This window comes from Egretta garzetta, unplaced genomic scaffold, assembly GCF_000687185.1.
Source record: "Egretta garzetta isolate BGI_Z169 unplaced genomic scaffold, ASM68718v1 scaffold60, whole genome shotgun sequence".
Lineage (NCBI taxonomy): Eukaryota > Metazoa > Chordata > Aves > Pelecaniformes > Ardeidae > Egretta > Egretta garzetta.
This window is the reverse complement of record NW_009258269.1, coordinates 168,863-185,191: the sequence shown is the minus strand read 5'-3', so window position 1 is coordinate 185,191 and position 16,329 is coordinate 168,863. Positions and strand designations below refer to the sequence as shown.

Below are 16,329 nucleotides of genomic sequence, written 5' to 3'. Positions count from 1 at the left end.
CCTTCATCAACAACTTACAGTTTTGAGCTTTAACTTTATTTCACAGGTGCTGAAAGCACACAGTCTCAAACTATGAAGCTCATTTTAGACATGATCCGGTCAAAACAATGTCACCTGTGTCCAAAAGTTGTTTGTTATAGTTTGTTGTAGAGGCCATTTAAAAATCAACCATGAGCATCTCACCCAGATGCCTAACAACGACTGTCTATTCATAAAAATAAAGTCCTTACCATAAACCAGTGTTCTTAACAACATATTTCCTACCTGCATAACCAAGCAGCTTGACAGCAGCTGAAGAGAACAGTGTTTGAACACCAGGATATGATGATTCACATGTTCCCACTCACCAAAAAATGTATAGCAAAACAGTAGAGCAGAGCTAGTAATACCACAATATTTTTCCTTTGACAAACAAAATACATTCTTCAAAAATTCTGTAACAACTTCAAAGATCACCTCACAATACAAATTTTGACCACACGGAACAACTACTAATGCTTCTTTTCTGTCCTTTGTGTATATTGTACTTCTGGTGATTTTCACAGAATAAATCCAATGCAAAAATATCAAAGTTAAGTTTACAAAAACTTTTAAATACTAATCCAAAACCAGATTTCTCTATCAAGATGGAAAAACAGAATAAGTATGCACAAGACGTTGGTGTTTTCAAGACAGAGTTAAGCTTACAATTAATATTGTAAAGTGAGTCTGCCACTAACACCTTAAGTTTTCTCCTCCAGCAGGTCAAATCATCCATTATCTCAGAAAAATGCTAAGAGATACAATTGTTCAATAGAAAATTGCATTAGTCTTAAGTTTCAAGTGCAACCCCATAAGAAATAATTTGGTTAATTAGCATAAGAATTCTCTATATCTAGATCTCACTGAGTAAAGGCATTCTGAATGAGACCACCTAAATACTACTGTCATAATAATCTGGCCATATAGTGAACCTTTTCCATTTGCCTGTATGAGTATGGGATACAAAGCATTTCCCATTGCAAGTCAAAACTGCACATCCTTGAAACAAGATTTTTCACTTCAGCTGGAAACATAGCAACATCTCTGTTGCACTCAAGAGAAATCTGCACTGTCTCTTAAAGACAAATTACAGTCTGATACCTTAGATACTGCTGTATTGAAGGTGTTCCTTTCCTTTGGTCTTTTTTTATCCTTCAGATAAGTAATCTCAAAAGTAGATTTCTAGTACTGAAGCATCTGGTTCTTTTGTTGATATCCCTGCTATCCTAAAAGGTTTCTTATATTCATCAATATTATGCCTCCAGAGGGGTGGTCATATGCTGATACCACTGCTGGATTTAAACCTACTCCAAGGGACTTTTCTTATTCTGTTAAAAATTCATCAGTATTTACTGCAAATGCAATCTACATATAATTGCCACCCAAACACCTCACAGAGAATCTCCAGTTTACAGGTTACCTTCCTTAAAAGAAGCTACTGAAAAAATGTCACTTGTTTTAAACAAATGTGAATGTGTTTGGTTTTTTTAAATGCTTGTGTTTTAGATTCTCAGCAATTTTCATGACATTATGGGTTACATCTTGCCTAAAAAGCCATTGTTTGTCATAATGCAAAAAGGTTTGCCTGCCTGCCTCCTTCAATAGGAGTAAAAGCACAGAATGCGTTACATGCTTTAAAACATCATTCTATACAAATTACATAATTCTAATTGGATTGTTAAAAGGCTGAAGTCCAAACCCATGAAGAGTACAATCACCCATTAAGCCTCTGATCTCCAGCTGTGTTTAAACATACATATAATACTGATCGGTGAAAAAAACAACAAAAAAATCCTATTATTAAAGAAAATGTTCTCCTTAACGATACAATGCATTTGATTTTAAATACAGTTAAGCATTTGCCCAATATCAAGGCAGAACATCTGAACGAAAAAAAATCAAGAGCTTTTCAAAAGCTCTCAGCAGCATCATGCCAACTATTTTCAACTAAAATGTTCCCAAATGAAATTTAAAGTATTTGTCTATTTTTTTTAAGTCCTTAAGGCACATGAACATTAAATCCATTCGCAGACCTGTGCAAAACCAGCAGTTACAAACCTCAAACCCATGGAATTTATTGAAACACTTGCTTTTCTTCAATCATCTCTGCATGTCATCTACACCTTATTTCTACAGGCATTTCTATAGGAGATTTATCAGTTCAGATACAGGTCACCTGCCATCTCTCAAACTCGATGTTTTCATTAATATTGAGGAATTGAAAAAAAAAATAATAATCTATCTACACTTTAAAATGTTTTTTTCCCCAAGTTGAAAACTTATAAGCATTTCCAATAATGAACAAAAATGTTTAATAGCAAAAACACTTAGTAACTGGTTTTGTGCCAACAGTAACACTTAAAATATAAGACACAGGTTGAAAGGGCTGTTTTACTTTAGAAACAGTAATTTGAGAAATAAATAAAATGGGATGCCTTTAAAAAAAAAAAAAACAACTACGTTTTCAAATGTTTCTTCTCTGGTAAACAGCCCATCACATTTCCACATCATTCGAGATAGATCAGTTCCTACACTTGGAAACTTAAGTTCAAATCTACAAAATAGTCTTCAGACTGCATGGGGCTACGTATATGTACACCAAGCAACAATAATTCAACTTCTTCATGCTGTTCTGCATGTAGCAATGTTCTCACTCATGCAAACATGAGCTACAAACCCATGTTTTCCATAAGCACTAACAAATCTTTGGCATGTCAGCTACCATAACTATGAACAGCAATTATAAGTTTATTTTCAAATTTAATATATGTCGTACACATGCAGAAAGTATTACTCTAGCTTGCTTTATGACTGTGTTTCACCCTTTAAAGTATACAGTAATGAAATTGGTTTACTTTACATTAAAGCCCTATAAACTTATAACTTCACTCTTTGCCCTATCATGCATTCACTATTTCTCTTATGAATTCTATCTGCAATTCAAATGTTCCAATACCTCTTAAGTATCACCTTGTATCAATCCCTCCTGAAGTGCTTATGTCTAAAACAATGAGGAAAATAGCTCATAATACACATTAAAAGATGGCCCTGTGCAAACAGACAAGCCTCTTTGTTTTCAAACTCCAAGATTTTTATGATTATGCTGTAATAATTTAATGACCAGAAAATGATCCAAGGATCCATAGCAAAAAACGACTAAAATGACAACTTGCCTTTACCCAAGCCCTCAAAGTTTGAACACACATATTGGAAAAACTATTGCTCAGGAGAAATCAACATGTATTCATAGGAGAAACTACAACTTTCCTAATGTAATTAATTACGATATTTCCTCAGAATAGACTCCTCATTGTCATAAAACTTCATTGAGTAACCTACCGCTCACTAAAAAGTAAGGGACTAAAAAGTAAATTCAATAGTCTCTCAAACAAGAAAAGTGACCAACTAGATCACAATTTCTACAGTGCTCCAAAACTACAGGATCCTGAGAAACAACACACCTAAAATGAAGTACAGTAAAGAGCAATCTCTTTTACACAGACATTGCTGAAAGCAGAAACCAAAAGCTACAACATTTGTACACTGAAAAACATTTTTTTTCAGAAACTATAAAGTTTTTTTTATAAAAGAAACAAGATGAAATTTGAAAACTACTCTGAATACTCAGAATAATCATAGAATAGTTTGGGTTGGAAGGAACATTCAAAGGCCATCTAGTCCAAACCCTGGCAATGAGCAGCGACATCTTCAACCAGAGCAGGTTGCTCAGAGCCCCATCCAACCTGACCTTGAATGTTTCCAGGGATGGGGCATCTACCACCTCCCTGGGCAACCTGTGCCAGTGTTTCACCACCCTCATCATAAACACTATCTTCTTCATATCTCATCTAAGTCTACCCTCTTTTAGTTTAAAACCATTACCCCTTGTCCTATCACAACAGCTCCTGCTAAAAAGTTTGTCCCAAGCTTTCTTATAGCCTCCCTTTAAGTACTGAAAGGCCACTATAAGGTCCCTCCAGAGCCTTCTCTTCTCCAGGCCGCACAACCTCAACTCTCTCAGCCTTTCCCCATAGCAGAGGTGCTCCAGCCCTCTGACCATTTTGGTGGCCTCCTCCAGACCCGCTCCAACAGGTCCATGTCTGTCTTGTGCTGAGGGCACCAGAGCTGGCTGCAGTACTGTAGGTGGGGTCCCACCAGAATGGAGTAGAGGGGCAGAATCCCTTCCCTCGACCTACCGACCATGCTGGTTTTGATGCAGCCCAGGATACAGTTGGCTCATGTCCAGCTTTTCATCCACCAGTATTCCACATCCTTCTCCACAGGGCTGCTCTCAATTCCTTCAACCCCCAGCCTGTATTGATACCAGGGGTTGTCCTGATCCGTGTGCAGGACCTTGCACTTGGCCTCATGAGGTTCACATGGACCCACTTCTTGAGCTTGTTCAGGTCCCTCTGAATGGCATCCCATCCCTCAGGCACACAGGTGACACTCAGGTTGGTGTCACTGATACCATTGATATTCAGCTTGGTGTCATAATATTCTAACTCATTTTGGTATTTTTTCCATTGAACTTTACCAGTCAAAACTCAAAGTGCCTAAACCTCTGCTCAGAAACAAAGAAAGAAGCTTCACTGCTTTCAATAATACTATGGTGATTTACAGCAGCTGACTATTTAAAGAATATAAAATTGAGAAATAAAAAAAGATAGCATAGATGTCAGTACTTCACCTTTAATACCTCAACTGCCCTTTAACTTAAGTTTATGAAAAATAGGAGAAAAGTTCAATTTGCCACTGACTTGTATTAAAAATTTAAGTGAGATCCATCAGCATCAATAATTTACTGCCTAATCAGCTCAGGCTTACTAAAGACTTGGGCCATCTACATCATCATCAATACTTACAGGGTCTTGACAGCTCAGAACCTCCAGGATGCTATTGAGTAATTCAACACAGTACTTCTTCTCTTGGACCTGGAGCTGCTGATCATCCTTTTGTTCCAGTAATTCTTTCAGCTCTTTTGTAATCACAGGAAGCAGAATGTCCCTGCATTCTGAAAGAAAGCAAATTATCTCAAGAACAAATATAAATCAAATACTCCTCCAAACAGTGAAACACAATATGCTTTAACAGCTACAGTCCCCTCCAACGTGGAATTGTTGATTTTGTAGTCATGCCCCAGGGATAGTCTTGAACTTGTGTGATATTTTAGTAAGTCAACAGTATTTCTCCTACATGAAAAACACAAATTCCTGATAAAAATGATTTGTTTCAGTTAAATTCTGAAGGCTGTTTAGCTTGTCCCAAACACTTAGGGACAAGTTATTCACTCTACACACAAAACACCTGGAAATAAGCTATGCTTAAGTAGAGACAGGATTTTAATTTAAAAAAATTACTATAAAATTAAAATTAAATTGTATTAATTAAAATGAAATTATTCTTTCTCAAAATGAGACACAAACAGCAACAGAATTGTTCTATGCATATCATTTTGAAACATACCTTCTAAGAACACAAAAGAATGCAGACAAGGAAAAGACTAACGAAAGACCTATCAAGCCTATGACAACAAAAGCTATGCATACATTCATCCTAATTTAAATCTCAGCAAACTGATTGAAATGTAACTTGCTATTTGTATCTCACATGAACATTGACTTTTTAAGATAGAGGCGCTTATGGGAAATGTTGGGAGAAGATTTTTGTTCTAATTTAATTGATACCTGCCACTGAGTGATTTAAGTAGCAACTTACTTGTACAGTGCTATGTAATTATACAGAGTACAGCACAACAGCATGAATAATGCTGAGCAGATGCTTCAAAGATTTGTTACATTTATGAAAATAACCTGGGAAGAAAATGGAGCTAAACGTACCTTCAAAGGTTCCACCTCAGAATAAAATTTGTATAGAACTACAGAAGCATTCAAGTCACAGACAGTGAGCTGAAGTTCTTACTCATTTCCACTCAACTGATTTCTTATTGCTTAAAATTCTTGTCTGTCTTAACTATTAGGAAAAATATTTATATTACCAACTGGACACTATTTTCCATCAATACCACATATCACAGTTTCTGAAACAATCACAGAACAAAACTAGAAGACTTCTTAATTACTGCAAACAAAAAAGAAAGTGTAGCTTTATATTTTTTCTTTTAAGAATTTTTTTAGAACACCTTTGCCCAGACATACAGCATACTCACTGATGAACAAGTGTAGTAGCGAAACTGTACCCAATGTGATTTAAAATAAGCCAGGGGCTCAGAATCCCTGCAGAATAGGCATGCTAGCACAGGAAGACAGGAGGGTAAGAAAGAAAGAGAGGAAAAGAATGGGAAGTAGATTATGAATTTCTGAATTCTGCAGAGAAAGCAACAAAGGCTATCCATGCAGATTATTCTTATTTCAAAGTAACAGCTCCAAGCGATATAAAACCAGGAGCTTTGAATCACCTCTAAGGGGCAGCATAATTTCTTGCCTCAGAAAGTATCTCTACCTTTGGTAATGCCATAAGATGAATAAAAAGCTATTTATCTGGTTTTCTATAACCCTTGTTCCAAGCTACAAGAGAAATCTTACTCAATGACTAAATTACAAACTCACTAGTAAAACAGCAGTTAAAGAACACAAGACCTGTTCAAAGAGCAGCATAAAAAGGGATTTCACACAGCTTACAGTTTTCTGTGACCAGCTCTGGACATAGACAAGCTTCCGGCACTTAATGCAGGCCATAGACTACCCCTCTGATTCAGACACTGAAGAGCTGCACTTACAAAGCACTTAGCAGAGCACACTAGCAGGGCATACTAAGACTGCTGAAGTGCTTCAGCGTGGATTGCTGCCCATGGAGACAGAGAAAAACTTCCCTCCAAAAGTCACCAATACTGACAGGTTCGTAGTCACCAGCTGTAGCCATCACACATTATACAGTTTTCTGAAACTGAGATGTGATTTAATAAATAGCAAATTGTTTCCTGATTTGCTTATATGAACCACTTCTAAGAACTGGTGATAAATGCCACAAATGCAGTGCCATTAGCTTCTTGACCAAAAACTAAACCAAAGAAACATTGTTAGCAATGGTATGTTATATGCAATACCTTTAAAACTTTTTTTTTTTTTTAATAAAGGGCTTACATATGCAGTCAACAAATAAGTTGTAAATTAGATTATTACCTACCTACTTTTGAAAAACCAAGAAAATAAACTTTAATTGTTCTCACTGCAATCTGTGGAAACAGTTCTTCAACAGTCTAGGGTTATTCGGGGGGAAACAGTTCATAATATGATCAGTTCATGATTCATTCATCAAGGTTCTGACCACTCCAAAAATACTTAACATATTTTCTTTGGTCATAACATCTATTGCTAACCAAGTTCCATTTCATGATGGTTATGAAAAAGACTGTAAGTGTATTAGTGCAAACACCTGCTGAGGTGTTTAAAGACAGATGGGAGAAACCTATTTCTTGTCAATTCAGTCCACAGCACTTATACAGCATCTGTAGAGAAGCAAAAAACCCTGCTTCACATATTTAACCCGTATGAAAATACACATGCAGCAAGCACTGAGGGACATTGAAAATTCAATCTACCTTTTCTTATACCCACTCTGCCTCATCCCTGTCTTCAGATTCTCTAGCTGCATGCAAGATATGCTGAAGGAATGATTCATCACAAACTCAACCCCCCATCTTTCCTATAGCACTGTGGATCCAATACACTAACCAAAATGATACACAATAAAGCTCATCTGCATATGGTATTGCTGTACATACTTCTCTGCAGTTACATCTACATCTACACATTGCAACATTTTGTGTTACAAGTTCTCTGCTCTAAACCTGCTGTGTACAAACTCTACTTTTTATGAGGATGCATAACTATAACATTCTGCAACACAGTAACAGCTACAATTAATACAACAAGAAGATGGACATATTTAGACAAACACATCCAACCTTTAATTAATCTACAATCACGTCACAGGAATACAGATTCCAAATCAACAGCATGTAAGAAATTTAGCTAGCAACTGTTTTCTTCTAACTACCATTCTTAAAAACAGTGCTTCAAAACATTTCCACTTCAAAAAAAAATCATTAGAGACTGCTGTGCTAACAGGCCTGTTCACAACATCAAAGTTCAAAGTCGTATCAAATGACATGACGTCTCAGCCACTTTTCAGCACTCACAAAGAGGACGGAACATTACATGCACATACCAGTTTCACATCTCCCAGGATAAACATACATATTGCTCCCACTCTTCCAAAATAATACCCTGCTCCATTTTTAAGCCACTAAGATCTGCCTTGAGATGTCCGACAGCTAGCAAATATAAAAATTCTCTTTGGGTGGCTTTTAAAGTTACAGGAAGCAAGTGGATAATGAATTATAATAAAAATCTATGCTTAACAAGCATTATTTCAAAAGCAAATTAAGAGACTAGACTGAACAAAGCCCTTGATCAAGGGCAATCCTGTGTTTTAGCTAAAGTACATTTTAAGTATTCATACAGAAAAAAGTTAGGACTTCAAGGTAGGTATTATGTGTATATTAATCACTAAATTACATCTGACTTCACATGCCAGCGATAGCTGTTTGACCAATAATCAAGAAGCATAGAGGAGATCATGAGTTATAAGTTGCATTGGACACCTTAAAGAGAAGTGGAAGTAAACTTTACTGAATTTAAAACTCCATACACCAGGGTTTCAGAGGCCATTTAAAACTTTTCCTACCAGAGTACAAAATGCCCACTGTTGTCTATAACTCATTTTAAAACCACACATCCACATTTCAGTAAATGAAAAAGAAAAATCTTTGACATAATTCTTCTGCTGCGTAAAGCCACTCCATACTTCTTAAACATTAAGAAAGCAGGGCTTCTCGCATAGACAAAATTTTCCTATTGTAATGAGAAGAGAGCTGAGGCAGAAGGTACAATTGATTTCCTCCAGTTTTAAGAGTAATTACTCTGCAAGCTTCATTACTCCCAGTTGTACTTTGCATTATAAATTAAAATTTGATCCGTATTTGATACATGCAGAATCTATTAAAAGTACTTAACATATGCAGCTGATCAATTATTTACAGTGCATTTTCAGATGTGAACAATGTTGAAGTGTCAAGCTACATGGAAATTCAAAGGTCATTTAACCAGCTTTAGCTATATTATTGCTTTTTAAAAAATGCAATTGTAATTAATGGAAAAATTGCTCAATATATTTTTATAAGCAGAATGTATTTTTTGTGTCAATTATTTTGGTTCAGACTAAGGCTATATGCCTGTATTTTGTGACTAACTGCTAGATAAACTCAGCTTGCCAGTTAAGGCAATACAGGAAAGTTACTTCATTTTCTGTGTAGTAGACAACACTGATAATTTACTTTTAGGGTGTTATTCACAAACAAAAGACAACAGTCTTAGAAAAGGAAAATTAATTAGATTTTCTAAGAACCCTACCAGTTACAGTCACCCCATATAAGGATGCAATCCCAAGATGTTCTGATGAATGCACACAATCAAAGTAACTGAAAAAGACTAGCAGTTGTAGCAATCAAGCCCTGTTCTCAGCCTGAGCCTGCGGGGGACTAGTATTAACATAAAACTGTAGTCATGCCTTCTCATCTTTAAAAAACCTGTTAAAAGCATTTTACTAGAACATTATACAAAATATTAAATCCCCCTATTATCTTGGGACAAATAAAAGTTTATTGAATGGGTAAATAAATTCCCAATCATGGTATTAAGGTATCATTGTACAAGTTAAGTAAGCAAAATGAGCCAAGTACTCATTTGAGCATCAACAACCCGCTGGCTAGGAAAAAGGAGAAAAAAAAAAAAAGGGAAGAAACTCATGGAAGAAAGTAATGAAGAAAAGAAATAGCAGAAGTATCATTTCCTACTTTAGTATTTGATGATCCTGACTCATTACTGAGTGCACCCTCAGCAAGGTTGCAGATGACACCAAGTTGGGTGGGAGTGTTGATCTGCTGGAGAGTAGCAAGGCTCTGCAGAGGGACCTGGACAGGCTGGATCCATGGGCAGAGGCCAATTTTATGAGGTTCAACAAGGCTCATTGCTGGGTCCTGCACTTGAGTCACAACAACCCCATGCAGCATTTGGGGAATAGTGGCTGGAAAACTGCCTGACAGAAAAGGACCTGGGAGTGTTGGTCAACAGCCAGCTGAATACGAGCCACAGTGTGCCCAGATGGCCAAGAAGGCCAACAGCATCCTGGCTTGTATCAGAAATAGTGTGGCCAGCAGGACTGGGGAAGAGAGCATCCCTCTGTGCTCAGCACTGCTGAGGCCACACCTCAAATACTGTGTTCAGTTTTGGGCCCCTCACTACAAGAAGGATGTTGAGTTCCTGGAGTGTGTCCAGAGAAGGGCAACAAAGCTGATGAAGGGTCTGGAGCACAAGGCTGATGGGGAGCAGCTGAGGGAACTGGGGGTGTTTAGCCTGGAGTAAAGGAGGCACAGGGGAGACCTTGCTCCTGAAAGGAGGTTGTAGCAAGGTGGGTGTCTGTCTCTTCTCCCAAGTAGCAAGCAATAGGATGAGAAGGAACTGCCTCAAGGGTTGTCAAGCACTGGAACAGGCTGTCCAGGAAAGTGGTTGAGTCCCCATCCCTGGAGGTATTTAAAAGATGGGTAGTTGTGCTGCTTGGGGACATGGTTTAGTGGTGGACTTAGCAGTGTTAGGTTTACAGCTGGATTTGATCTTAAGGGTCTTTTCCAACCTAAATGATTCTATGATGGCTGCAGATACCTATTTAAGTACTAGCTGCTTTTTTGCTTGATGAATGCTGTGGTAAGTTTACCAGCAAAGACAGGCATACTCTTTCTTAATTTTCAAACCCATGAAAACACAACTGTTCTGACTGGCTTTTTTTCTAGAAGCCAGAATAAAACATAAGCTGCCCCAAACTGTATTTGAACACATAAAATATCAACATACAGTTTGAGCATCTTGCATTTATTTCAAGGTCGGCCAAAAGATGTACTACGTATTTATCAAGCCCAAACTCCAACACACTTCTTGGAAAGAAGCTCCCTGGTAACATCTTCCTGCATAAGGACAGGTAGATTCATTCTGGTAAAAGATTAAGCACAATTACATGTTTTCAGTTTTAGGTTTGTCAGGTTTTTAGTTTGGTTTGGTTTTTTAACCCCTCTATTCACCTTATTCTCCTTCAGAAGATATCTAATGATTTCTTCTGTACCAGGTAAGTGAAATTCAAACTCATTAATGCAATACTGTCATTAAAAAAGACATTTGGGTCTCCTTCAGCAAAAATCACAGATGGGCTTCATTCCTGACTGCCTCATATGTGCAGCCAAAATGGTGATAAAGATTTAACACCACTTTTGTCTCCCTTAGGAAACACTACTCTTGATTCCCTGGCACGCCTGTAGTCATATCCATCTGTTAGGATGGCTTCATGCCCACTTAAAAACTGGCATGCCAATATAATAAGGACATAGGTGTCATCTGAATACAGATTTAGAGCAAAGCCTTAAAAATAAAATCAGTGAACAACATTCTTTCAACAAGGAGAGACTTCTGATGGCAGTCAGTGCTCAATTAAAGCGCCATGCTTCTTCGCAAAGGGCATCTGTTCACAACTGCAGGCATCTTTCCATTAAAAGTCTTCCCTCTTCATTACTTGCCATTTAACTCTTTGTTGGGAGCTCAAAAGTAATAAATTTAAAATTTTATATATTTTATTCACTGCTAAATCTAAATTCAAATGTCACAGTTTAGATAAGAGCCACAGAAAGGGGAGGTGCCATAGGTCACCTACAGACTCTGACAGCACTGTAAAACACAAATTAATTGTCTCCTGAAATCTAGTGCTAACGTAGGAAGGAGAAACACAGTGGCTGATCCTGTGAAGCCAGCACACAACACTGCTGCTGACCATTCCAAGCAAGTGTCAGCAAGCAAGGTTAGATGGAGAATAGGTACAGCATTAACAGTCACATCACACCACTACAACCAAGCATAACACTGCAGAATACACCCACTTCCCAACTTCAAGGAACGTGTTCATGTTTCTCCACTCCTTATGGGAGCCGAGTAATGCCATGTATTTGAAGGCAGCCAGAGCAACACCTAACGCTATCATTGCTGTAGCCAAAACAACACTTCAAGTGTTCAATCCCTTTTCCAGCTTGAAATCATTATAGTCTGCCAGCCTGCCACAAATGCTTGTCAGCATATCCTCTCTGGCAGATTGAAAATTTTGCCTTGTGTTTGGTTTATGGAATATTTATGTATTTCAACTCGCACGTTTCCACGTTTCATTTAATTGACACATAAAATTTTGCTAAAGTAGCAGCTTCATATCAACTTCTGTAATACGTCTTTGTTGTCTCTTTTTCTACCTGAAGTGGCTGTAAACACAGAGTTTTTAAACATACATTCAGAAATTAATTGTTACAACTAGTTCTCCTAACTCCATTTAGATTTCCCTCCATATAGCAAGATTTTTATAAAAATATAACTAAAAAAACCTGCCATAGTGGGTCAAGTCTACCAAAAAGTTAGACTAACCAAAAAGTTAGACGAAAAGTTAGTAGCAATATCAAGCATGTCACCTACTCCTCCATAAACAGAAGAAAATAATGGCTTTAACCTACAAGTGTTCATAACAAATGTATGCAGATAAATACCTACAGATATGCATATGCCATCCTTATTCATATCAAAATATTGCAAGAATAGAACTGGCAAAAAACAAATACAGGATTTTAAATGACGCTTTAAAGGTAATGTACCCCCTAAAAACTCTACTGCATATTACAAAAGGAGGAAGGAAAAAAACACCTACTCTCAGAGTGCATTTCCTAAATTAATCACTTCAAAGCCAAGTACAAAATTCAAGAGTGAATCCACAGGAAAGATTTTGTTTCAATAGAGAATCATTTTAAACAAATTTATGAACAGTGAGTATTTTCAATTTTTTCCCAGCAGCTAAAAATAGGAGAGTCACATGCATTAACAATCTCCTACATTCAAATATTTTAAAATGTTGAGAAGTTCTGTTGAAAACAGTGCAGGAAACAAATCACAGAAAATTCAAAACACCACTTTGGCTTAAGAACACATATCAGTAGGTATACAACCTTAAATTACAAGAACAGTTAAAATCAATATTTCTAACTCAGTTCTGATAATAACAATTAAACTGAAAGATGCTTAATCAGAAATTATTAGCGTTCCTTCTACGTTTTCTCCAACTTTTTTCTTAATAGTCCTGAAGCTAAAAACAATACTTTTTTTCTAATCTTTAATTGGATGATATAGAAGAGAGAACACAGACTTGAGGCTGATTATAGGCCAGCATTTTAACTCTAAAATTTTTCTTAGTAGACCCTAACTTGCATGTATCTGAAATCACAACATGGACTTACAGCTGGGTCTTTAACAGAAAAAAAAAAGACCCAACACAAAACCCAAACATTATATTCCATAGGCATTATACAACATAAGCTTGCATTTCCTGAGAGATCAGAGCCCACATAACAAATTCAAACCTTTAGAAAGAAGAATTCCAAAGAAAATAAAAGAACAAGTCATTTTCCTGGTTTTTTTCTCCAGACAGAAAAGTTCATTAATGAGTCTAGCAAGACAATCTTAGATTGCTGAGGCTCTACTGTACAAAAACATAACATTACCAAGCCCATTTACATTCCCTTCATGGGGTACTACACATGCTATATTTCAGTTCACCTGATTTATTTTACTGGTTTCTGCTTAAAATAACAGTATTTAAGATCATAATGTAATTGAAAAGATGCCATAGTTTAACCTGTACATAATTAATAACACACACACACACAATATTCATAGCACAGAACCAACCTATTGACAATTTTCCTCAGCTCCACCTCAAAAATTTAGGATGCATTTATACATGCATTACTTGCGAAGGAATAAATCTCAGATCTGGCTTAAGTCTTTGCTCTTCTAGATCACATGGACCATCAATGCTTTTCAAGCAGTGAAATGAAAGAATAGGAATATTTCACAGGTAAAACTCAGTAACGTACACATGAATGTTAGGAAACCAGTCCAATTATGGGTGTGTGCAAGTACCTATCTTTTTTAAATAGCAGTATAATAGAAAAAGTTCTTCAGTTATGAAAAAACCCTACAGTCTCAGCATTTCTTGTGGCATCTGGCAAATTAACCCCTACTGCTAACATATGTCTCTTGCTGCTGTTCTTCCAAAATCAGCAAGTGGTTTGCATATGCTGAACATGTAGCAGCTATGTCTACAGCCACAGTGAGCAGAGGACCTGGATTTCGAGCCAAGAGACTGAAACTCTATTCCCACCCCTGCCAGTGACCATCTGTGTGACCTACTTAAGAGTTTATATTCTTTGGAGTAGATCTCACAGTGTTCTGCTACAGCACAACCTCCTAATCAGGAGTGGACCTCTAGAGAACACAAAGTCAAAAGCAGCAGTGTGAATACATACACATTTAATTATATGTTCAAGTGTTTTATATTCATTTCACACCAATAAAAACCAATTCTCCCAAGACTAACTGATTTACAAATTTCAACATGTCAGTGGATATTCCATGGTCATTTTAGAATAAAAATCTAGCTCCAAATACTATAAGCTCAGAAACACTAACTACAATAAAAATTGTATGTAATTTGTATACAGCTGTGTCTTAATCTGGCGATCTCTCAAAACTGGAGAAACGGTCTGGAATTTTGGTAATAGGTTTCCTAAAAAAAAAAAAAATAGTGATGCATCAAAAGTAGCCATTATGTCTCAGTATACAAAGGGAAAGGTATATGAGACAAGACAGTTTCTTACATCATAAATGAGGCTTTGAAATCCCATTAGGGCTGCTTATACAGGACAAGACAACCATTTCTTTCCCTCTGATTTTTTAAAAAAAGAATTAGAGTGATCTAAAAGGAAATTGTCAAAAAATAATTTTAAAAAGATTTCTTGTCCTCTGATCAAGAAGGGCATAATATTGTCTGAAGACAAAACAGGATAAATGTCTCTGCATGTGCTCACACATCCTGTACGAATGTTCCTAAACATTATATTGAAAGTGCATAGGCAGTTGAAAGCATCAGTCTTCCTACATTCAGCCACTCAAACACCTGAACCACCATAACCTCTCTAAGCTGTATAATAGTTACAGAGCGGGAACAAGAAATCGATGCCTCAACAAAAAGACCTGTCAACGTAATTTAAGGGCTTGTAAAAGTGCTGTAGCACTGTGGAGCTTCTGAAGATCAATTACAGTAGCAGTCAACAGAACCAGGCATCCTATCTGACGAAACACTCTATTCCAGGACAGTCTACAGTGAAAACTTTCGAATACCTGGGAATACATACCAATAAATTCAGATTAACCTCAAGTCTTCCAACTTCAGATTCATGTGTAACTTGGCTAATAAAACCAAATTTCACTGTTTTTTTTAATTTTTTGAAAACGCATTTTCATGTTTTTAGAATTCTATTTCCTTAGAAAATGCTGTGAGCATCAATGAGTAAAGAAAAAGAAGTACCAATATAAGAAATCCAATTAAATTATAAAGACAGTATCATTGGGAATGGAAGTAAATGAACTGAACTGGAACTGGAAGGAATTATGTGGAAGAGACTAAATACTAAAGCCTGAAGGAAAAATGGATAATCTATACCACACAAATTAATTAGCAATTTAGTTAAATATATTCCATATTCATGGCAGAAAAAACCGCTACCTGTTCTAAATAAATGTGAACTTGAGTTAACAACACCATTGGCAATCTTACCTCAATTATAATCTGCATTTGTGATACAATACATACACTTTCATTCTTGTCAATTGCCTTCCATCTCATTGCTTGGAGTAGTGAATCAGGCATTGGCTACACCTTGCAAACACAGCTGGTTCTCTACCTGATTAATTTTAGAATCCATTCTATTTAATGTAGAGCAATAAAAGCATCTTTGGAATTTTCTATTTTAAACCACAGCACTGCACAAGAAAAAGGACTTATTTGCTATTTACTGTGCACAATATTACAATAGCACAGTACAGAAACTTTTTCATACTACTATATCAGAGGTACTTAATTGTGTATTGATCTTTTCACGCTCTTCAGTGCCTGCACTTAAAACATGTTGTGGACTTTCCCCAATGGCAATTACAATTTGAAGCTTAAATCCAAGCAATATGAAAACAAAACATAAATGCAAATACTCATAAAATATCAGTTAGATATAAAACACCCTGTGATTATCCCAAGGCTTATTTCCTGCCATTAGCAGTGTAAGGGCAGGCTGGGTGAAAGCAAAGTTATAAAGAT

At 36.6% G+C, this 16,329-nt stretch overlaps 1 protein-coding gene across 1 annotated transcript in view; it reads right to left on the bottom strand.

Moving 5' to 3' along the window:
- DOCK2 (dedicator of cytokinesis 2) overlaps positions 1 to 16,329 on the bottom strand; it is a 194,826-nt gene that overhangs the window by 123,753 nt on the left and 54,744 nt on the right. Inside the window, exon 26 of the mRNA XM_035889022.1 lies at positions 4,887 to 5,035. Within this exon, the coding sequence (XP_035744915.1) occupies positions 4,887 to 5,035 (149 nt within the window). The remainder of the gene's footprint in view (positions 1 to 4,886; positions 5,036 to 16,329) is intronic.